This window comes from Microcebus murinus, chromosome 22 (assembly GCF_040939455.1).
Source record: "Microcebus murinus isolate Inina chromosome 22, M.murinus_Inina_mat1.0, whole genome shotgun sequence".
NCBI lineage: Eukaryota > Metazoa > Chordata > Mammalia > Primates > Cheirogaleidae > Microcebus > Microcebus murinus.
In genome coordinates this window covers 16,692,522-16,715,860 of record NC_134125.1, presented here as the reverse complement: position 1 = coordinate 16,715,860, position 23,339 = coordinate 16,692,522, and the positions used below count along the sequence as shown (strand labels likewise).

Here is a 23,339-nt window from a genome sequence, read left to right as displayed (position 1 = left end):
ACCCAGGGATTTAGACTCCAAAGCACAGGAGCACAGGTTGGTAAATCTTTTCTGTAAATATCTAGAGTAAATATTCCCTGCTTTGCAAACCACATGGTCTCTGTGTCTATGACTCAACTCGGCTCTTACAGTGTGAAAGCAGCCATAGAGGATAGGTCAGTGAATGCGCATGGCTGTGTCCCAATAAAACTTTATTTATAAAAACAAGCAGAGGGCCAGATTTGGCCTGCAGGCAATGGTTTGCCAACCCTGCACAAGAATGCCTGGCTCCACCAGGCTGGCCAGCCGAGGGAACTGCTCCTGTGTTCTGAGTCACGGTCCAGACTGCCTGCCCAGGTGGCCCACGGTCTGGAGTAGGTTTTGGGGTCAGCCCCCCACAGGGTGGCCAGTCCTCTGTTAAGCAGGCTGTGGCACTCCTGCCAACATTCTCCTGCTCCTTAGAGGCGGCCATCTGCCGATGCCATCCAGAGTGGCTCTGACACAAGGGCCCTGCCACCTGCCTCTGTCCTCCTCCTTGGTGAGTGCAAAGGCCGCCAGGTACCACCTGCTGTCTACAAAGGACACTGAGCCGTGAGCTTCCTCAGTACACAGGCAAGTCCCCAGCTTTCTCTCAGAGTGCCTGGGGGCGGGGGGGGGAGCACCAACCTTGGAAAGTTCTAGCTCCGTCACCAACTAGTAGGTGCCCTCAAGCTGGCACCACTGCTCAGAGCCTCAGTTTACCCCTCTGGCCTCAAAGACATGCCCAACTCCCACTTTCTCGGATGCCTCAACCTTCTTCCATTCCTTCCCCTTGAAATGCCTCTGCCACCCTGGGGAAGCTGATCCTGCAAAGTGTCACCTTGCCCACTGTCATGGCTTGAGCCGTGTCCCCCCCCAACTCAAAATTCGGATGTTGAAACCTTCGGCCCTAGGATCTCAGACTGTGCTCGTATTTGGAGATAAGATCTTTCCGGAGGTGCTTAAGTAAAAATGAGGTCGTCAGGGTGGGCTCCAGGCCAAAACGGCTGGCGTCCAACTACAAGGAGGAGGTCTGGACACAGACGTGCAAAGCGAAGGCCATGCGAAGACACAGGGAGAAGATCTAAAAGCCAAGGAGGGAGGCCTGGGGCAGACCCCTCCCTCACGACCCTCAGGAGGACCCGCCCCTGGGGAGGCCTTGATCTCGGGCTTGCAGCCTTCAGAGCCTCGAGAAAATGCATTTCTGTTGCTTTAAGCTCCTGTCCCGTGGTGCCTTGTCACGGCGGGCCTAGCGAACTAACACATCTGCCCTCGGCCCTGTGGGTATCTTCATTTTCATCATCCTCATCCCTCTGACCCAGCCCCTCTGATCCGCCAGACTCAGCCGGGTGAGCGAACCCTGGTTTCACCTGCTTCGCTGACTCATCACCCCCTCCCCACAGGGCCGAGAGGGCAAGTTCCCACTTCATACCCATTTCTCAGATGCTGAGACTGAGGAACGGAGAGATAAGTGACACCCCCAAGGTCACACGGTGCATGCGGGGCAGACGGGGAATTGAAGCCCGTTTGCTCGATTGCTACTTTGCAAGCTACGACCGACGTCTGTCTCTGAAAGCAGTAACAATAACGACACCAGTGACTCTCGTCTACCAGGTGCCGTGCACACATGGCAAGCCCCACGCAGCCCTCCTCACTTAGGGCCCAGGTCACCGCTATCACCAAGCCCAGCAATGCTGGCTACGATGTGCTCAAGGTCACCAACCCGTCCAAGGTCACTCTGCTGAGGTTTAAGCCCAGGGCGCTCCGACTCCAACGGGCGCAGAGTGGGGGTCTCTCCCCACCCCTCCCTGCCCCGGATCTGGGGGTCAGACGCACTAACTCAGGGAGTCTCCAAACCCCAGGGCTCTGACGGACAGCCGGGGTGTGGGGGTGCCTGCCCTAAGACAGCCTCGGGCTGAGCCAGGAAGAGGGGTCCCGGGGGTTCCCCTGCCGCAGACAGCCGAGGCCCTGACTCTCTGAGCGAGGTGGAGGATGCATGGGGCCGGGCTGGGCCTCCAGGGTGTAACGGAGAAGAAACAGTCCCTTTCTCTTCCTCTCTCTGCAAAGCCTGGAGGACTCTCTAGCCGCGGTCCATGGAGGCTGGCAACGCTGATGTGTTTATTAGCGTCACTGTGCAAGGAAGATGGGGCCGGGGGGGCTCCGGCTTCTCTGTGTTACAGGACAGCCTGGTGGAGCAAAATTAAGATCCAGGGGGTGGCTGTTGGCAAAGCCTTGGGCAGGCATCCTCAGTGTGGGCCCGAGTGTTGGAGAGCCAGCGAGAGGGCTTTGGAGCGAAGGGAGAAGGAGTACGGGGTACAGGGGCCAGGGGGCCCAGGGGTGGGGAAGGGAGGGCGGGGTGGCCGTGTTCTGCTGATGTGGCTGGTGAGACTCCGCCATGCGGCCCCAGATGTGCTCAGAGCTGCTGCAGGAGGCACCCGAGGCCGGAGACCCTCCGCCACCAGCCCCCTGGGCCACAGGGCCTTGCCTCCCGCGTGTCTCGAGAGCCTCCTCCAAGGTCTTGCTGCTCCTTCCCAGGGAGGCCACCACCACGGACTGCCGGCGTGGGGCACCTCTGCCCCGACTCGACTTGGGACAGCAGGGCGGTCCCAGCTCCACTTGCTCGGATCCCCCACGGGGCTCCCAGAGCCTCCCCTGGAGCCACCTGTGGCCTCTGCCACTCCTGCCCCCTCCACCCCGCCCCCCACGACCGGGCGCTGACGCCAAGAGCACCCCCCCCAAACTGCCGGCACACCCGCCCTCTCCTTCACGGACTGCTAAGCCTCAGTGTAGACGCGTCTACGCAGCGGGTGAGAGAGATAAGTTGCAAACGGTGCAAACGCCTGGGAATTCGGCTGGGCGGGAGGTGGAAGGCCACCCCACCACTGCAGTCCTGTCCTGGAGGGGCTCCCAGAGCAAGGAGCGCCGCTGCCATGGGGTCTGAGGGGCTGGGAGGGTCGGGGACGTGGACGCAGGAGAGCTGAGCTGCTCACTCCAGCCGCGTCACAACCACCTGGAAACCGGCTGGAACCGCCAATGCCCGGCCCCGCCCGAGAACTAGGGGGTCAGAACCCTGGGGTGTTTATCCCGCTGCCCAGGGATGCTCCTGCCCCGGAGAATTTGAGCGGCAGGAAAAGGAGAGCAGGGGAGAGGAGGGCGAGGGGAAGGGGAAGGTGCAGGATACACAGGGGCTGCCTCAAGCTTCCCTAAGGACGGAGGGGACTTGGCAGCCCCAGCTGTTGTCCCCGACCCTCCCACACACCAGCCTCCTGGGGTCACCCCTCCCCCCGCCCCTTTCAGGCCTAGGGCTGGTAAAACTTCCTGGTCCCCCTGCCAACAGCCACAGGGGCTCCAGCCTTCCCTGGAGCCTCTGTATTACATTTGCCTTCGTGCACTGAGTTTGGAGGACCCCTCTGCTTCCTATTGGCACCCTGACTATACGCAAGTGCACATTCCACAGCACACAGAAGGTGTGGGTTTATAGCAGTGGATCCTGAAACTCAGAGAGGTTAAGCCCCTCTCCTGAGGTCACACAGCGGGAGGCTGGCTGCAGGGAGGACCATGGCTCTCCAGCTGCAAACCTCTTACCTGGGGAAAGGATTGGGCGGGGTGTGTGGGGCAGTGCGGCACGCAGGGTGGGCGCAGTCCCCAGCATGCGGGAGGGGCTCCAGCAAGGCAGGACCCCTCCCCACCTCTCTCCCGGCTCCCAGCTGGGATGCCTCCCTGGGAGTTAATAACAGGCTGACAGCCTGAAGCCAGGAGAGGAATTAACAGGGGTGGAAGCCTCCCCAAGAAGGTCGCTGAGAGCTCTGCAGAAGAGGACGTGGTCGTGGTGCAGGGAGAGGAGGGCGCTGCCCACTGTCCCCATCCTGGAGGCAGACCAGCCCTGTGGGCAGGGGAAGAGGTCAGGCAGGAAGAAAGGGCCGGAATTCAGCTCACCCCCACTTTCCCCCGTCAAGCTCCCAGCCGTGGCCTTGGACTGGGCCCCCTGTGGAGGCGACAGGTGCCGGGGCCCCTGGGCTGCTCTGGGGGCGGAGGTGGTGGCGTGGCGCCTCGGTGGTGCCCTGGCCTGTGGAGGCGCGTGCAGTTTTCTAAAAGCCTTGGCCCAGGATTCGCACGTGGGGTAGGACGCACAGAGGCGGCGGCCGCGGCCACTCCGGAGCCACACAGACCCGCATCCACACCCCGCTCGGCCAGGGGAGGGCCCCGCTGGCGCCTGCGTCTGTCCTCTGAAAAGTGGAACCTGCCACCCTCCGCGGCTGAGGATGACACGCGAGGCGCCGTGTGACAGGACAGGCGGGGCCCAAACACGGGAGGACCTGACTTCACGGCGGTGAAGCTCGCTGTGTCCCGGGAGCTGTGTGCGAGCACAGCCACCCTGGTAAGTCCCCCAGTTATTCCATTTTACAGACGGGGAAACAGAGGCACAAAGAGACTGTTTTTTTAAATGTATGACCTGTCTGTCCAAGGTCATGCAGAGGTGGCAGAAATCAGAGCCAGGGCCTCGTCCTCACGAACACCTTGTCTCCCGGCAGAAGCTGGGGGCCACTTGGCGCTCACAGCCTTTGTTAGCCCTGAGCTTGCAGGACTAGAGGACGCCCACCAAGCACCCCCACGTGCTTTGAGCAGAGCCCCTTATTTCACAGTCACCAGAGCGTCATCACCCCCATTCCGGCCACTCAGGTGCCGGCGTGGACTGCAGCCGACAGCCACACAAGAACGCGCACAGCCCAGCGTCGACTTTGGCGTTGATCACAAAACTTGATCTTTCTAATTTTTCATTTATCAAAATTTTTCATTTATCAAAATAAAATCGTGAACATTTAAAAATAATGTAATGGAAACATATATGTATATATGTCACCCATTCTGATTTACATGACAAGTAAAGCGGCCTGTAAAGTCAAACAAGCTTCAGTTGCCCTAAAGCTTCCTCATCACACAAGAGCAAAACGGACCCGTCAATGCACAGCACAGGCTACTGTGAGGACTCCGAGTGCCGGCTGCGGGCGAGGTGTCGCGGCCGGGCAGCGCCGTGCCGAAGTGGTTAAAGATGTGTAAACTGAGGCTCAGAGCGTTTATGCCACTTTCCCAGGGTCGCACAGCCAGGGAAGGGCACAGCTGGGACCTGAACCTAGGCCCGTGTCTGACAGTCTGACCTACCGCTGTGCCTACGGTCCCGCCCGGCCCTGGATGATCTGACAATGCAAGGTGATGGGGAACCAGTGGAAGGGACTCCTTCCTCAGCCTCTCCCAGCTTGGTGACCAAAAGAAACACAGAACTAAGAGTCAGGACTCTGCCAACCACACCCCTGTGGGGGCTTTCAGGAGAACGGGGAAGCTTTTATTGCTCTACAGAATGCATGATTCTGAGGGGGTCCTCCAACATCTGCTTGCATTCCTCCAACGATGGGGAGCTCACCCCTTTTGGAACCAGTGTATTGGCACTAAGGACAGCCTGTCAGGAGGCAGTCAGCTGAGAGAGGCTAGGAGCCCAGAATGTGGAGTCACTGACCCGGGCTCGAACCCGTGGCTACTCACGGTCTGTGCTGTTGGGCGAGTTCCCAGCATCATGTGGGCATCTGCACAATGAGCTGGGTGGTGGCAGCGGCCCTTCCTCGCAGGCTCCATGCTGGAGTCCTGGGGTCCTGCAGACAGCGCCTGACACACAGCAGAGGTTCTGCAAGTGTCAGGGACTCTCGAGATGACACTGACTGTCCCGCTCACCGCCTGGCCCACGGCGGGTGCTCCTCAGCTTGAGTCCGCCTGCCCCGAGGTTCCCACCCACCATCAGTCACCAGTCAGGGCCCGGCTGGCCCCTGCGGCTGCCACCCGGCCCCGCCCTTCCACGTGGGGCCTCTGAGCACCTGCCCCCACCTGCAGCCCCACCCTGCGGCCACTCGGAAACCAGCCCCGCCCTCCCTCCCTCCCCTCTCCCTCCACCTGCAAATATTTAAACAGCATAAAAGGAGGATTAATCTCAGCAGGGAGCGAGGGCTGGTGGGTGCTGGTTCCGGGCAGGGAGGGGGAAGGGGGGGGTGCTAGGGGGGCCTGTCCTGTCTTTTCTCCCCCTCTCACCTGCCACCCATGCACACCCAGGTGCTCTCATTTCGCCCAGCTTGGACTCTGCCAGGCTCCAGATGAAGTCACCATTCCCCCCTGCCTCCCAGTGTGCCGGGCTTACTCCTCCGAGCCGGGGACCCACGCGCCCCACCCCGTGTGCGGACTGTCGCCGGGATGATGGAACACAGGGGCGGGGACGACTGGGACAGGGCCCAGAGCACAGCGAGGGCCACATCAAGGGAGGCACCCTAGTGAAGTAAGAACGTGAACCTGGGAGAGCCACCAGGCCCAGGCCACACTGCAGCTCTGCCACTGGCTGGGTGACCTCCGGCCTCAGTCTCCTCATCTGTGGATGGGGATGGCACGCGCATCGTCCCGCGGGGCCGCCGCACGGGGGAACCATGAGCGACGCACACCGTGCCCGCACTCATGTGGGGCTGGACACAGGGGTGCTGAGCAAGCGGTAGCCCCAGCCATGTCCCCAGACCCTTCATTCAGGGGGTGGCTTACAAGTCTCCCTGTTGGAGGGACTTCCTGATGACCCCGTCTTAAAATAGAACCTCACGCCTGCCCTCTCTACCTGCTTCGTTCTTTTCCTTGGAATGTATCGCAGCCTGGCCTCTCTTTATAAAGCTGTGGGTTTATCTGGTCAACACCCATCTACCCTGTGAAGTCCGTGTGGGTCCCTGGAACAGCACCTGGCACACAGCAGGTGCTCAATAAATGTTGGTGACCACTCCAACCGGGTCAGCAACACGGATGCCAGCAGCTACTGCTGACCAAGCTCCGTTCCAGGCAGTGTCCTGATTCCCTGTGGCTCCTGGTCACATAGCTAAGTGTCCATGGCTGGGGCCGGCAACCTTGCTCCGGACAGCGGCTGTTCCAGGGCGTGGGGTGGGACTGCCGGCGCAAACACAGGGTGCCCCACCAACTCTAAATTTCGGATAAACAAGGAAGAATCATTTCGTGTAAGTATGTTCTGAATATCGCATGGAGTGTTGCATGGATTATCGGCTATTTCTCTGAAGTTCAAATTTAATGAGGCATTCTGAATTTTTATTTGCTCAATCTGGGGAAATTTTTTTATTTGCTAAATTTCCATTTGTGAAACTTGGCAAACCTATTTTCAGGCCACATACTGTCTATGTCTTACAGGTTTTCGGTTTTACAACCCTTTAAAATGTAAAAAAAATTCTTGGCTCAAAGGGGGGGGCACATACACCCACAGAGACCCCTGGTTTAAAGCACCCTGTGGCACACAGTAGGTCTAAATAACTCAGCCTTCCAGCTTCAGCCATGTGTTACCTCCTCCTGGAAGCCTATCGGGACTGCCCACTCCCCAAACGTCCCTCTTCCAAGTTCTGCTCACACTTCCTTCCCAGCTCGTATCATGGCAACCGAAACTGCTGTCCATCCACTCCCCACTTCTCAAGTGCCTCCCGGGTGCCGGGCACTGGGGAGCAAGCAGACACGGTCCCTGTCTTCACGGAGGTTACATGAAACCCACTCACACCAATATGGGTAAATAATTCCAAAGTGAGGCCAGTTCTCTGCAGCAAAAGAACTTGGTTCTATGAGAACAAATAAATAAAGAAACTAGACCTGACAGGGTAGGGGGAAGGTCAGGGAGGGCTTCCTGGAGGTGGTGACGGCTCAAGATCCGAAGAACAAGTAGAGGTGTATCCTCTGAGCCTCAGTGTCTCCAACTCTAAAGCAGAGGGGGAAATATCCTCCTTTGTCACTAACCCCGCAGAGACGCTCTGTAGCCCCAGGGAAGGAGCAGATGTAAGGGGACAGGGGACAGGGAGAGCTCTCTACGGAAAGCGCCCCAAGGCCTTAATGCTTTAATTTACTTGCACGCAGGAGGGGAGAGTTGGGAGGGGCTAGGGACTTTAGGAAGCTCCAAAGCAGGATCAGACTTCGGGTGGGGAGAGGGGTGGTGTCACCACGCAAGCTGTGACTGTTTCCATGGTGCGGCCCAACCTTCCTTCCCTGCTCACTCCTGTCCCTCCCCACCCCCTGAGCTCCGGTCCCACGTGCGCCAGTCCTTCCTTCTGTGCCACCCACGTGATGCCCACCTCCTGGCCCTTGCTCCTGCAGTTCCCTCCGTCCCTCTCTGTCGCCAGCTCTGGAAAAATCTCCCAGTCCCCAGGGGCCAAGTCGCATGCGCCTGTCCTCAGTCCCTCCTGGGCCCCCCCCCCCAGCCGAGAGGATGCCATTCCCCCTCTCTTCCCAGCCCCTGGAGTGATGCCTGCCGCGCTCGTGTTCAGTTCTGGGAGCAGACCAGAATTCCAGTCCCAGCTCTTGCACCCGTCGCTTTGGGCAAACCATGTCCCTTCTCTGGCCTCAGCTTTCCCGTCAGTGAAATGGGTGATAGTAGTATCTGCCTCACAGGTGTAAAATAATAGAGTTAAAAGCATTTAACACAGCAGCTACTGCACAGCCAGTGCTTTGGATGTTTGCTTTAAGTATTCATAGCCAGTATTCATTTATAAAGTGCCCACTGTGTGCCTGACACTATGCTTAGGGGGTGATCTCACCTAATCCTCAGGGTAATTCAGCGAGATGGGTACAAGTAGCTCTTCCATTTTACAGATGAGAAAACTGAGTCTCACTCGGGTAAACTGACTTGGGATTTACGGCAGGGTGGGATTGAAACCCAGCTCTCTCCGCCCTGCACCAGGCCTGGCACATGGCAAGCGCTTGGCACACATGAGCCCAGAGACTCACAACAACTACACATGTCGCTGTCATTACTCTCATTTGCCCACTGAGGCAGCAGACCCGGGAGAGGCAAAGGCCATCAGGCTTGTGAGGAGCCAGGGTCCAGCGGCACCCGCCAGCTCCACCTCTGCCCTTGCCACCCACCGCTTTTTAAAAGTTCACCTCTTCCTGCACCCCTGGCGCCTTCTCTCTGCCACCAGTCCGTTCCCGAGGGGGAACCGCGGCTCACAAAGAACAAAAAGAAACATCCAACCTCCAGTGCCTATCACCCTGTGAAAGAAGCCCATCTGCAAAGGCTGATCACTGCATGGCTCCAACTATAGAACATTCTGGAAAAGGCAAAAAGACAGTAGGAAGGCCAGTGGCTGCCAGGGGAAGGGGAGGTGCACGGGATTTTCGTGGCAGCCTGAGTGACCCTGCAACGGAGGGTCACGCATCTGTCCAGGCCCACAGAGTGCAGGAGACCAGGAGTGAACCCCAACGTAGCCCGGGGACTCGGAGGGGGGGGATGATGTGTCAGTGTGGACGGTCACTCGTAGCAAGGGGCCCACTCTCAGGGGATGTTGGTGGCGGGGCGCTGCACGTGCAGGGGCAGAGGGTGTCTGGGGATGCCTGCACCCTCGCTCCATTTCGCTGCAAACCTAAAAGTCCACTAAAAAAAAAAAACGAAAGAAAAAAAAAAAAAAAGAAAGAAATGCCCTTTCGTCACCCTGCCACTAAGGGAGGGTATTGGCGGGGACCTTCCAGAGAACAGGCGCTCAGCAGACGCCCCCTTCCACACAGCCCCCCCCCTCAGCCCAGCGCGCCCTGCAAAGGGCGTGCAACGGGCGCTGGCGCCTTCGCGGAGAAGGTGCCTGGCGGTGCCAGCTCCGGAGCCTTCCCCGCCACCTCTGCAGGGCGCCGCTCCGGGAACACTGCGGGTCACAGGCCGCGTCTGGCTCTGACCTGCTGTCCATCTTTCTTCCTCACGCCCGCTCCCTGGCCTTCGTCCAATGCTGCAAGCTCCTCTCTGCCCCGGTGCCTTTGTTCCTGCCACCCCAGCTGTCTGCACAGGTGTCAGCTCAAATGCCACCTCCTCAGAGAGGCCCACCCTGACTGCCCAGGTAAACTGCTGCCTGCCCCAGCCTCTCTCTCTCCCCCCTCCTCCCGTGCTCTCTCATCCATTTCTGCATTAATCATACTTCTTCATCTGTTCGCTGTTCACCACCTGCCTTCCGCCTCTCCATGGCCAGCTGCGAGCAGGCAGGGCTGTCGCCCGTCGTGCTCCCTGCTGTCTCCCCGGCGCCCACCAAAGAGCCCGGCACAGGGCAGGAGCTCAGCCAACGCTGGCGAATGGACCAAAGCTCCCCTTTTGGGCTCTTTCTCACCTGCAGTTCCAGGACAGACCTGTCCCACCCTCCTGCCCACACCTTTCTACTCTTCCTGTCACCTGGCGCAGATAAGGAAAGCGCAGCCCCAGGAGGAGGCATCCTGCAGCCCCTGCCACCTGCGTGAGTGGGGAGGGGAGGGGACGGAAATGATAAAGTGGTGGCCAGCGGATCTCCAGAGTGTTAGGAAAATGCTTCCTGCGGTCCCCACCCCCCCTTAGCCTGCCCGGGGGTTCTAGGAAACGCAGACGCCTCTAGCTCGGCTGCTGCTGGCCTGGCCCCAGTTAATGGTTTACCGGCTGGCTATAAATAGGCGCCAGGCATTGTTCCCTGACAGTCTGGGCACCAGCCAACCTGCCACAACCTGGAACGACTGGGGCGTGCTGGGGCTGGGGCTGGGGTTCCTACAAACGGGCCTCCCCTGCTGCCCTGCCCAGCTTCCTCAGACACCCCCTGGCAAGAAGGCTCCCCCGGTGCCTGATTCTGGAGCATTCCCCTAGGGGTGTCTGGGCACAGAAGCGCTGCTCCACGCCCCGTGCAGGGCCCCCCCATAGAGCGGGAGGAGCTAGGAAGACACGCCCCCATGGAGTGGGAGGAGCTAGGAAGACACGCCCCCGTCGGAGTGGGAGGAGCTAGGAAGACACGCCCCCGCCACGTTCCAGACTCCAGCCCTCGCCTTGGCCACCAGCCAGCTGTCTCCAGGCCACCCCTTGCGGCCGGACCCCCCCCCCCCCCCGTGGCAACACGCCCCCTCCCCACAGCCCCAAGGGCCTCACGAGAGAGGAAGATTCGCGCAGACTCCGGAACACGCCCAGCCGCTGGACGGCTGCCCAAACTTGGGTCGGGGAGGGGTCTGGGCAGCCGGGGAAAAATAAGAAAAAAAAAAAAAATTCCCAGGTGGCTGCTTAAAACACGCAGGGAAACCAGAAAATGGACTAACCACTTCCCACTGACCTTAGAAGGAAAAGCAGTCCATTATCGTGTCCCAGGGCAGCTTCAAACCCTGTCTGCACCTCTTGCCAAGCTGTGCAACCTTGCGCAGCTCACTACACTTCTCTGTGCTTCAGTTTACAGTACTTAATCTGTAAATTGGGACAATAAATAGAACTTACCCTCTCAAGGCTGTTTTGTGTTTTGTTTTGTTTTTTTTTCTGACATTAAATACAGTAATGCATATAAAGCACACAGCATAAAGCCTAGGACGTGATAGAACTTTCTGGAAATGCTCTATACCTGTGCTGTCCCGCTTCGTATCACTAGCCATATATGGCTCCTGAGCACTTGAAATGTGGCCAGTAGGGCTGAGAAATTGCATTTTAAATTCAATTTAATTGAAATGTAAATAGGCACTCGTGACTAGAGGCCAACATATCAGACAGGGCAGGTCTAGGGTGTGGTGGGCGCCCACGAAATGCCAATTATGATTATCACCTAATGAGGGGCTGCTATTGTGTTGATTAGAACGCTCACTGGTTTGGAAATCAGGAGGCACTAGTCCATTTCTGAGCACGCGGAGGACGGGAAGCTCATCGCACGCGTCTCTGTGACTCGTCACCTTGCAGCGTGCCACGGGCCGCACGTCCGCGTCTCTCCCAAGAGTCGCACGCTGAAATTCTGACGGCCAAGAGCGATGGCGTTAGGAGGTGGGGGCTTGGGGAGGCAACGAAGGCATGAGGGTGGAGCCCTCCCGAGCGGGCTCAGGGCCCTCACGAAAGGCACCCCAGGAACGTGCGTGTCGCCCACTCTCCACCACGCGAGGACGCAAGGAGAAGTCAGCAGTCTGCAGCTGGTCGTGCTCCGGCGCCCGGGCCTGGGACCTCCGGCCACCAGAACCGTGAGAGATGACCTTCTGATGTTTGAAAAGCCACTCGCGCTTGGTCCTTGCTTACGCACAGACTACGACACGGGCTGATCCTGAACCACGTCCGGGCACTTGGGTTGCGGCTCCTAGAGGTGCTGGTGCAAGCTCAGGGTCCTCAGGGGAAGCACGGGGTGCTGGCACGATCTCCAGGGCTTGCACGCCCCTAGGATGGGAGTCCTCGAGCCAGCAGACACCGGCCACACAGTGGGTCCCCAGGCACCACGAGGGACATGGCCAGGCACCGAGCCCCGGAGAGGACACCTCCGCGGTGAGAGCCTGAGCGCCAGAGGCAGGTGCCTCACCCTTGGGTGTGGACATCTGTGTTTGTCTGCCTGGATTCCTCCTCCCTGTCTGGTCATTTCACCCTGACCGTCCTCTGGTGCCCCTTCCTTACTCCCACAGGGCTGGCTCCACCCCTCGCCCCTCCAGGCATGACCAATCAGAGCAATCCATCCCGCTGTGATTGGCGCAAAAGCAGCGTGTGACCCGGGCTGGTCCAGTGAGACCTAATCCTGAGACTTTTTGCTAGAACCATTAGGAAGGGGAGGCTTCCTTTTCTGCTGTGATGCCAAGCTGGCAGATTGTGGCCCAAGAGCTGCTGGGCAACACTCTACCTCCCCACAGAGAGAGGCCGAGCAGACCCACAACGCAGAGGAAGGCAGTGCAGAGCTGGAGAGAGAGTGTCCCAATGACATCATTGGAACCCCTGGATACAGCTTGACCTGAAAGCGGATCACCCCAAACTTCCCAAACACTTGAACCCAGAAACCGATTCTTAAGCCTCTCCTTCCCTTTCATTTTATGTTTACATATTTGTTTATCACTCTAGCTAGTTTTATTAGGGGTTATCCAACTTGAAATGGGTGGAGGATGGAGTTAAATGAAACACCTTGTTCTGCTGCTTCTCAGCTGTGTGACCTTGGTTCAGTTTCTTAGCCTCTCTGAGCCTTAATTTCCTTGTCTGTAAAGAGGAGTTGCTATTGCAACTGCTCCACTGGAAGATTGCTTGGTGGATTAAATGAGATAAAGCAAAGCACTTAGAGAAATGTTTGGTAAGTGGCAGTTGCTATAACTCTAATTTACAAATTAAGAGTAATTTACTAAATAGCAATTATTAAAAAGGAATTCATTCAATTCCCCAAATATTACCAATCTCTTAATTCTTGGGGCCTCAGTTATCTGATTTTTATTTTATTTAAAAAAATTTTTTTGAGACAGCATCTCACTCTATTGCCTGGGCTAGAGTGCAGTGGCATCATCATAGCCCACTGCAACCTTCAACTCCTGGGCTCAAGCAATCCTCCTGCCTCAGCCTCCCAAGTAGCTGGGACTACAGGCACATGTCATCACGCCCAGCTAATTTTTTAAAATTTTTTTTAGAGACAAGAGTCTCGCTATGTTGATCACGCTGGTCTCCAACTTCTGGCCTCCAGCGATCCTCCTGTCTCAGCCTCCCAAAATGCTAGGATCACAGGCATGAGCCACCAGACACTGTGACTGGCTAGTTACCTGATTTTCAGACAGGGCTTTCCTACAAAAGGAGCAGTTGTGCTCCTTTATACACCACCCAGGATCTGAGTTCCTGCAAAATTGTGAAAAGAAAAAAAAAAAGCACAAAAATCTACTCATCTCCCATCTTCTCATATCAATACAAGAAAAAAAAAAATACGCCATCCCCCATCTAGGTTTAGCACTCTTAGCCCCTCACCCAGGGGTGCACGGCCACCACGCGGCAAGGCCAGGGACTCACCAGGGACCCTGGCCTCCTAGGCTGAGGGACTGATGGACGACCAGACGCAGAGGGAAAACCCAGCTGCCCAGCCCAGGGCGGCAACACAGCCAGTCAAGACTCGGCCCTCCGGCTCCCACTCGAGGGCTCGTCCCTTTGGACCTCAAGAAACGGCCCTTCCCATTCACTCTACAGCCCTGCTCTGGGGGCTGCCGCCCCCGCGGCCCAGGGCTTACCCAGGGACAGCAAGATCCCAGGCTGAGAGCACCTGCAAGCCCAGATGTGACCAGAAAGGGCAGCCAAGTGTTCTTCTGTGCCTGAGTCCCTCTTGCTCCCCAAAAGGTGAGCCACGCCCTGTGCCCGGCCCCTCCATAAATACCTCGGACTGCCCGGCAGTGACTCCGCACAGACGGTGCCCTCGCCCTGTGACACACGGGGAAACTAAGTCAGAGAGGGTCACGCAGCTACTAAACGGCAGAGTCGCCATTCGAACCTGGGGCAGACTGGTTCCAAAGCTGGACCCCACTCCACACCCCTAGCAGAGTTGTTGGTTCTAGCTCCAGAGTAAGGCAGAGCAGGATTTTGGAGCCAGACCCCGGGGGACTGTACCACTGACAATCTTGGTGGCCTTAGGCAAGATACCTGCCATCTCCATGCCTTGATTTCCTTGTCCGTAGGAGAGGGTGCTTTACTCACTTCATGGGTCATTAGGATAATTAAATAAGGTCATTTATATGAAATGCTCAGTGTATGCTGATTTTTAAAAAAAATCTTTATCCCATTAGGATGGTTTTAGTTGAGCCCCGGTTTTTCTTGAGTCAACTGAAGGTTCCCATAAGGTCGTGTCAGCTACTGAGCTTTAACAAGGCTTACGCGAAGACCTGGCAAATTCACAGTCGACAAAACATGGAAGACTGGGCTATCACAGTGATGCTGGCCAAACTAGACGAGTGGAAGTTCCTAGAATCCTGGAGCCGTTCAACCTCGTCCACTTGGAAAGCGGGAAAATGAGGCTAAGGAACCTGCTGGAAGCCACAGAGATTGTTAGGGGCAGAACTGTAACAAGGACTCAGGTCTCCTCACTTTTCCTCCTGGGATCTGCAGCCAGCAACTGTGTGTGGGGGCCTGGGGTCACGAAAATGCCCTCCCCTACCTGCTAGCCACCAGCTCCTGCAGCACCTCATGAGGTCGCCAGGGTAGACTCAGCCAGACAGCACAAGAGACACGGTCAAGCAAGAGAGCTGGGGTCCCTCCTGCCACCCTCGCCACCCCGAACCAGGGCGCCCAAGCCTGTCGCAGACACCCATCACCCCCGAAAGCTCCCAGATGCCTGATTGCCACAGACCCGAAAATACATCAAAAGGAAGGGGGGTGTGGGGAGGGAGGGAGGGAGGTAGTTTTCTTCTACGAGCTGGCAGAAGAAAACGTCCATCCTAGTCCCTGCTATCAGCTGAAATTTCCGGAAGGAGAGCTCTCAGCAAAACCTTCCCTTGCTCATAAATCTTCCATAGCTCCCCGCTATCTGCTGTGGCAAGTCCAAACGCTGCAGCCTGGGCGTGCAGCGCCCTGCACAAACAGGGACCAATAAGTGTTCCCTGCCCCGTCTCCTTCCCTGACACAGTCCTCAGCCCAAGCCGTGTCTCCGGGGACTCGTCTGAAGCTCCTGCTCCCCACCGCTGCCCTCCCTAAGCCAGGGGCATAGGCCGCCCCCGAGATGCTGGCCGGGTTTGAAGGCTGCCTTCTCCATGGACCACCTGGGTGGCCTTAAAGTGAGCCGTGTGGCTCTCTGCACCTCCAGTCCCTCATCTTGGGCAGCACTTGGCGCAGTGCCCAGCACAGAGAGAACCCTCCACGAACAGGTATGAATCACCCTCTCCTATGGCCCAAGCCCACTTTCCAGGTAAGGAACAGAGGCATTCTAAGGAAGTTTGCCCCAAATGACATGGCTAAGGAGCCGCTTCTCCCCGCCCTCCCTCTGGACCTCCAGCATGCCCCCGAAACAGTCTGAAAGCAGCAAGAGCGAGTTGTCCACTAATAGGATGTCCGCCCCAGGCCAGCCTGGAGAGGCGAAGGGGGCGGTGGGCACACACAGGGACCGCAGGGCCAGGATGGGGCAGGTCTCCCAGCCGTAACAGTGTTGGCATTCCAGGCCGGATGCGTGTTTGCGGTGGCAGTGGTGGGGGCGCAGGGTGGGGGCGCAGGGTGGGGGAGGGATGTCTTGCGCATTGCAATGGGAGCAGCATCCCTGGCCCCTTCCCGGGAGATGCCAGTAGCATCCCCGGCTGTGACAGCCAAACATGTTTCCAGACATCGCCAAATGTCCCCCGGAGCAGGGTTGACAGCTTTAGCAATACATACTAACACTGAAAACCTACTCGTTGTTTGGCTGAAAGTCAAATTTCATGGGGTGACCTGTATGCGATCTTGCCGACCTAGGGGTGGAAGACACAACTGTCCCCCTCATTAAAAGCCGCTGGGTTGGAGTCAAACCATGGAGTCTCCATAGTAACATCAAGTGCTTTCCCTATCTTCCTCCAATTTTCTTGGCATGCCCTGCCCTGGCCTTCTCTCCCATCCCATCGCCCCCAACCCAGAGGCTGGGAGGCTGGGAGGCTGGGTTCCCCAAACTCACCCTGCTCAGCATCTGTGCTGAAGGATGCATAACCAATGCCCTTCCCCGAGCTCCAGCCTGCCCAGCTAGGTGAAGTTTCCCCCGCAGGCCCTACCCCTGCGTCTCCCTGCCTCCCTCCTGGGGTCTCATCCGCTGCCCACCGTCCCCTACCTTCCTCCCCTCCAATTAAGAGGCCTCCTAGGCCCAGCCCTGGAGGCAAGAAAACAAGACAGCTAGTCACTTTGCTTCTGTTATCAACTGGCATCACGTGGCTGGCTCCCTTAATGGCAGTTGTCACGGCAACAGGGAAGCCAGTCTCTGCTCTCTCGCTCCGGGAACCAAAACAAAATTAAGGGGTGGCGTTGGGAGGGGAGAGCGAGCCGGGAAGGAGCCAGGATAGAGCTGGTTGGATTTAACTGGAGGAGACCATGCTGAGGACACCCTGTCCCCAGCTTTCTCTTGGTGGCACTGGCGAGAGAGAGAGCCAGAGAGAGAGAGAGAAAGAGAGAGAGAGAAAAATAATATGCCTGCCCTGAAGAAGCTCAGGCTAACATCAGGAGTGTTTCTGCGTGGTTTATCCTGCCAGCAGAGGAATTGTCATCCCTGCTATGACCAGACTGAAGCCCAGATGCCGGGGCTCGTCTAGGGTGGTGCAACGAACATGCAATCAGCGTGAGCTCTGTCGTCTCCTCTCCCTGTTCCCCATGTCCTCCCCATTCCTCTTCTTTGGTTTTAGGGTGAGACCACGTGCTCTGCCTCCTCTGCAGCTGCACTTTCTCCTCCCTCTCTGCTCCAGCCGCTTCGATTCCTCCAAGTTCACAGTGTTCTGTCCGGCCACAAAGCCCCCGAGATCCGGATGCCTCTGCCGGGAATGGCGTCGCCTGACCTCCCCCATCCCATCACACCTTCACCTACTCATCTTTCACCTGCCTTCCCAAACACCGCGTCCTGGGCCCCCGCATGGTCATTTCTCCCTGTTTTGCATTCCTGTGGCACCTGGTACCTCCCCCAAGACCCCCCGTGCACAGTGTGTGATTCTGCTCGTAATCGGGACTGCATCTCTGTCTCTCCCCACCCCTGCAATGTCAGCCCCAGGAGGGCGGCGATGGGGCCTGTCGTGTTCACTGCTGTCTCTGCAGAACCCAGCCCAGTGACACACAACCTCAGTACACAAATGCATCTGGGACTTGCACCCAGCTCTGGGTGAGCGCACAGCGCCTTCCTGGCCTGCCTCATGGGTGGGCGCTGGGTCCTCCTGGCTCCCGGGTCAGCACTGGACAGAGTCTCCAGCCCTGGGTGGCTGCAGTGGTCAGATGAAGCTTGCAGGGGTGCCCTCTTTATCTAGAGAATTTGACTGTTGAGACGCCCCTTCTAGAAAGAAGGTGAGAGGTGTCTCTGGGCGAGGCTGTGGCAGGCACACATTCGGCTCCTCTGAACCCAGAGGGTGGGGGGAGGGAAGAGGCGATTTGACTCTCAGATTTCTAGCAAAGAACTTTCTTTCTCTTCCATTCAACCAGAGACTGGCTCTCTGACACCTGGGGAGATGCCCCCCCCAAATAAGTAAGCAAAGGAAGGAAAGGAAGGGGAGGTCTGCTTTGGGGCGCATGGGACAGTCACCATGCTAAACAGGGGGCTCAAAGGCAGAAGACTGGAACCTGTTCGCCCTCACTGGTTCTGTGCCCTTGGAACATGACTCACGCTCTCCGGGCCACAGTATTCTCACCCGCACAATGGAAATGATGCCACCCACACCCCCCACAGTGAGGCGTTGTACAGCTGCGGGCGGGCACGTCTGTGGCATGGGAGGGTAAGAGCTCATCAGACAGACATGGGGGTTAGGTCCAGACTCTGCCCCTTCTCAGCTGGGTGTTCTTGGGCAAGTTGCTCCTCTTCTCTGACCTGTCCCAGAAGCCAAACTAGACTGACATGGACTGGGCCTCAAAGGGCATAGGGATAAATGCATCTTTCTGCAAATGGGGAAACTGAGTCATAGATGGGGGAGGGACTGGTGCAGGGCAGGGATGGAGCTGGGAGCAGGACCTCAGCCCAAGCCCTCCCCAGACACCTGGCTGACGCTCTTGTCTGTCCCCAGCCCCCTCGCCAATTGCACCAGCCCACCATTTCCTTAAAAACGAACCCAGCCCAGGCAAAGACATCTGGGAAGCACATAGTACACCTAGGTCTGGTGACACCGCAGGCAACAGCACAGCAGGTTTTTAACATAAAGGCTTTTGTGGATCCACATACACCCCTGCCCTGAAATGGCCATGAGAATGTTGTGGGTCTGTGTGTTTTGTTGGAAAGAGGCCCGGAACAGAGCTGCCTTCAGTTTCATCACAAGGGTCTCTACAAGGGCTGTGCTGAAAACTTCTGGGCCTTTCTGAGGGATCCTATATATCTGGCATGTCTCCTTATTTGCAAACTCTAGAATGTACAATCAGCTCTAGAGCGGATCCTCTAAACAAAACAGGACATGCCACACACAGAGACGTACACACACGGACACACACCCACATCCCTGAAGAGGGAGGGACAGCAACAGGTCCTGGCCTGGAGGCTGCCCTGGCTGGCTGTCTGCCACTGTGCAGGGAGGGGCTCCTCGGTGGCGCTCGGCGCTGCCACCGCAGCTGACACACACGCACGTGCACACACGCACACATGCACACACACAAGCACAGAGAACCAGCACAGGGACCAGGCCAGCCCACAAGGCCTGCAGCCACGCAAGGTCTTGGGCTCCGGAGCCATGACGTCCGGAGGTGACGCAGACGCGGCAGCAAAGGGGTCCCAGGCCGACATGGAGAGGGCAACCCACACACACACGCACGCACGCACGCAGCCACAGCCTTAGTCATTCACAGACTCATGCATCACACGTTGCACACCCACTCAAGACTCACACGCACACGGTCGCAGCCTCGCTCATTCACACTGACTCACGCGTCACGCGAACACACACGCACAGACCCATACTCGCGCAGACAGGTCCGCACGCAGCCGTACGCACGGCGCACAGGGACACGCGGAGAGCTCCAGACAGATGCATGCTCTCACACACGGCCACGACGCTCGCCCACACAGCTGTGCGCGTGCGCGTCCACACACGCGTCCGCACGGGCCAGACAGCCGAATCCCACCCCGGCCCCCACCGCTAGAAACTCCCCCTGCTACCCGGCCCTGGGAGGTCATCGGCCAGGAGCCCTACAGGCTAGACTGGGCCCCCCTCTGGCCCCCAGGCTGGGCGCGGGCAGAGGGGCTGCTCGAGCCTGTCCGATTCCCGCCCCCCCTGCGTGTAGGGTGGGGGGACCCTGACTCCCAGGGGAGCAGGCCGCTGCCCAGGGACCCTCGTGGAGGAGTCTCCTGGCTCCTGGTGGCTCCAAGGACTGAGAACTTGGGGCGGGGAAGGGAGGCTTCAGTTTCGCACATAGAACCTGTCCCTTGTCCTGAAGTCCGGTCCCCTTCCGCAGACGGCTCCGTCCGCGCCCCTCCCCCAGCCCGCCCTGAGACGCACCCACCTGCCCCTCCGCCGGCGGGGCCCTACGGACACCCCCAGGTATGCCCGCACCTGCACGCGCCACACGCAGCTTCCGGACCTCCGGAGCCCCCACACCTGAGCCCCCCAACCCCGCATGCCCCCAGCCCCGCGGGAGGTCAATGCCCGCCCAGGTGAGCCCCGCTCCCGAGGTGGCCGTCCCCGCCGCCGGGCGCCGCTCCTCCACGGAGACTCTCCTCCCCGCCCGCGCGGCTGCGGCTGTCCCCCCACCGGGGTCGCGCCGGGCGCCCCTGCCCCGCCACCTACCTCCTTCTTGACGGTGCGCAGCAGCCTCTGCCGGGTCTCCGCCTCTGGGGGACGAGACGGGGAGCGGCGGGTCAGTGACAGGGAGGGACCCGGGGCCCGGGGCCGCCCGCCCGCCGCCCGCGCCCGCGCCCCTACCCGCGGGCACCGAAGCCATGGCTCAGCGCGCGGCGACCCCGTCCCCGTCCCCGTCCCGGGCGGCGGCGGCGGCGGCGGCTGCGGCTCCGGCCTGGGCGCTGCTGCTGCAGCCTGGGCGGGGCGGGGCCGAGCGCGAGTGACGGCCGGGCCGCCCGACGTCAGGGCCCGCGCGGTCGCCCCGCCCTCCGGAAAGCCGCCTGGGGCGGCCCGGGTCGCCCGCGCGCGCCCCAGGGTCCTCCGCGCAGGGCGCACGCCAGCCGCCCGCACGCCCAGCGCCCGAGCCTCCGAAGGGGCCCCCAGCCCTGCACGCCGGGCGCCCCGCGTCCCACCCTCTCACGTGGGGCGGGGAAGGGGAGTCTCCTGCTTCCTGACCATCTGCTATCAGTATGCGCCGGGCCGGAGGGAATGGCAGGAGATGGTGGGGTTGCCATTCCTATTCTCCGAGCCTCAGTTCTCGCATCTTTAAAATGGGTGTAATATGGTACAAAATGGGTATCCTGGGTCTCAGAGTGATCTGAGCCGTAAATGAGATCTTCACTGCGAAACGCTTAGTGCAGACCGGGAATAAGGGGCCGGTGACCGTAAACGGTGGCTGCCGCTGCTGTTACTGTTGTTGTTGTTCAGGGTCTTCCAGGATACGCTGGCTCTCTGTCCAGGAGAGGCGAGGACTTCGGCGTCTCCCTACCCCATGTGAAGGTCACTGGGGGGTGCGGGGTCCTCCCAGGAGGCAGCCCCCAACAGGTGGCACCTGCCGGCCAGGCTCTCCAGGGCTGGGCAGGCAGTGGGCTCTGCAGGACAAAGGCATGTTTCACCAAAAGCACCCTGCCTTCCAAGTCCCTGAATCTTTCCGCCCAGGATGCAACTCAGGTCAACAGACATTTATTGAGCACCTGCTCTGTTCCAGGTAGCTGTGCTGGAAATTTCTAAGTGAACAAGACAGACAAAAAGCCCTGCCCTCCTGGAGCTTAGGAGGCAGACAGCAAAATAAATAAAGGAATGATAGAGTGTGTTGGAAGGTTCTGGAGAAAAATAAAGTTAGGCAAAAGAGACAGGGAGGGCAGATGGGTGGGGTATGTATCCTGATACAGAATGGTTGAAGGATGCCCTACTGAGCAGGTGACATTGGAGCAAAGGGGAAAAGGAGTAGATGGTGGGGGTTTCTGGAGGAAATTCAGACAAAGGAAAGGGAAAGTGCAAAGGCCCTGGGGTGGGAGTGCGTCCACCGAGGGTGACAAATAGCAAGGAGACCAGCGCGGCTGGAGTAGCAGGAGCAAGGGGGATGGGAGAGAGGTGGTGGGCCACAATCCTGTAGGGCCTCGAAGGTCCCTTTAAGGATTTTCAATGCCTTTTAGGGTCCCCCAGTATTCAATTGTCCTTTCATAAGGACTGGGGGACAACTCGGAGTGTGCCCTCTCTGTGCAGGGGTGGGTCCAGGGCCCCCTCCTTTCCACCGCTATGTGTCGGGGTCTTGGACCACAGAAGCCAACTTTGGCTCACTCGGGCAAAAGGAAATAGACAGGAAACATAATGTGTTTCCGGAATCCCTGGGAGCACGGAGAACTGGGAAATGCGATGAAACCAAGGCAGCTCTAGAGTGCCAGAAAGGGGGACCCTCGGGATCATTCACCTGGTGGAGACCGTGTGGTTGGGGCGCCACCACTCAGGTGAGAGGAGCACCATCTGTTTAAGGTTCTCGTTCCAGGGAGGAGCATCCGACTGGCCTGAATTGGGGCACACACCGGCCCCTTGGCTAGGGGGGAGAGTTCTCGATCACAATCCCACCTCCCCACCGTCCCCGGTGAGGGTAGAGTCCTGAGTCCCCCAGGAGACTGGAGAATGGGGAATGGTTGCTTGGCATAAGCAAGATAATATATTAAGGACCTACTAGGTGCCCGTCACTGCACTGAGTACGGGCTTTGGGCTTTGCTTTCCTGGTCTTATTGAATGCCACCCGCTGCAGCCTGACCGCCAACCCTACGCTACCATATCATAGATGAAGAAAGCAGAGCCCAGACAGGGTTTCAGCCCAGTTCTTACAGTGTGTGGGTGGCACTCGGAATTCTGAGCTTGGGCCCGAAGCGATCGACCCAATGGTTCTCCTCCTTGGCTGCACCCTTAAGTTAACTCAGAAATCCTGATTAGCATTGTGTTGCATGCTCTATGCAATAGATGCTCCTTGTTGCTATGGTGCTTAATTGCATGCGTCTACTTGACTGGGTCAAATATTATTCTGGGCGTGTCTAGGATGGTGTTTTTGGATGAGATTAACATTTGAGTCTAGGGACTGGGTGCAGCCGATTGCCGCCTCCGATGCAGTGGGCCTCATTCAATCAATGGAAGACTTGAATAGAATAAAGAAGGCTGAGTGACAGGGAACTACCCTTGCCTGACTGCTTGTGCTAGGACATCAATCTTTTCCTGCCATCCTACTTTATAGAAAGGTAGGATGTCTACCACACTTCTAGGGAACCTATTTTTGAAACCCGTGTTTTTCCTTTCTCTGCCAAGCACCAAGCCTGGAAAGTTGATCTGTGCCTGGCTTTCCTTGAAACCCTGGAGCTTTTCCTTCAAGATAAAAGACTTGGCAGTGTTTGGCTCTCTAGCAACAGGAAGATAGATGGGCGTGGCCGAAACCAGGGGATTGCCCCGGTTCTGAATCCGGATCTTTCACTGCAGTGGGAACACTCACCACTAGGGGGCACCATCATCTAAGATCAGCTTGGGAAGAGGTGGACCCTCCTGGGGCCAGAGCAGGTAAACTTACCTGGGTCCCGAAGCCTTCCCCAGGGTCTGAGAATCCCCATCACGTGGCCCATGCTACCCAGGCTACACCGCGTGCCTCGCCGCTGACCAGTGGTGCAGCAGCTGGTAAGAGACGCTTCCTCCTCCTTGGACGTCCAGCATTGTGCTCAGCATAAATAAATGCTTAAAAAGTCCACTCTTACAGAGGAGCAAACACTGAAGAATGGATGAATCTGGACCTGAGCGGCAATCCATTAATGACAGACACAATGCATAACCTCACAATTCGCAACGTAGTGATCACGTTAATAACA

The 23,339-nt window shown here is 58.2% G+C and overlaps 1 protein-coding gene across 2 annotated transcripts in view; it reads right to left on the bottom strand.

Annotated features, from left to right (window-relative positions):
• SGSM1 (small G protein signaling modulator 1) overlaps positions 1–20,351 on the bottom strand; it is a 90,597-nt gene extending 70,246 nt beyond the window's left edge. For both annotated transcript variants that reach the window (XM_075996648.1, XM_012756594.2), the window contains exons 1-2: positions 20,284–20,351; positions 20,149–20,192 (exon numbers count right to left, since the gene is read on the bottom strand). In XM_075996648.1, coding sequence (XP_075852763.1) covers positions 20,149–20,192; positions 20,284–20,302 — 63 coding nt within the window. In that variant the 5' untranslated portion in view covers positions 20,303–20,351. The remainder of the gene's footprint in view (positions 1–20,148; positions 20,193–20,283) is intronic.
• Positions 20,352–23,339: the final 2,988 nt, after the last annotated feature.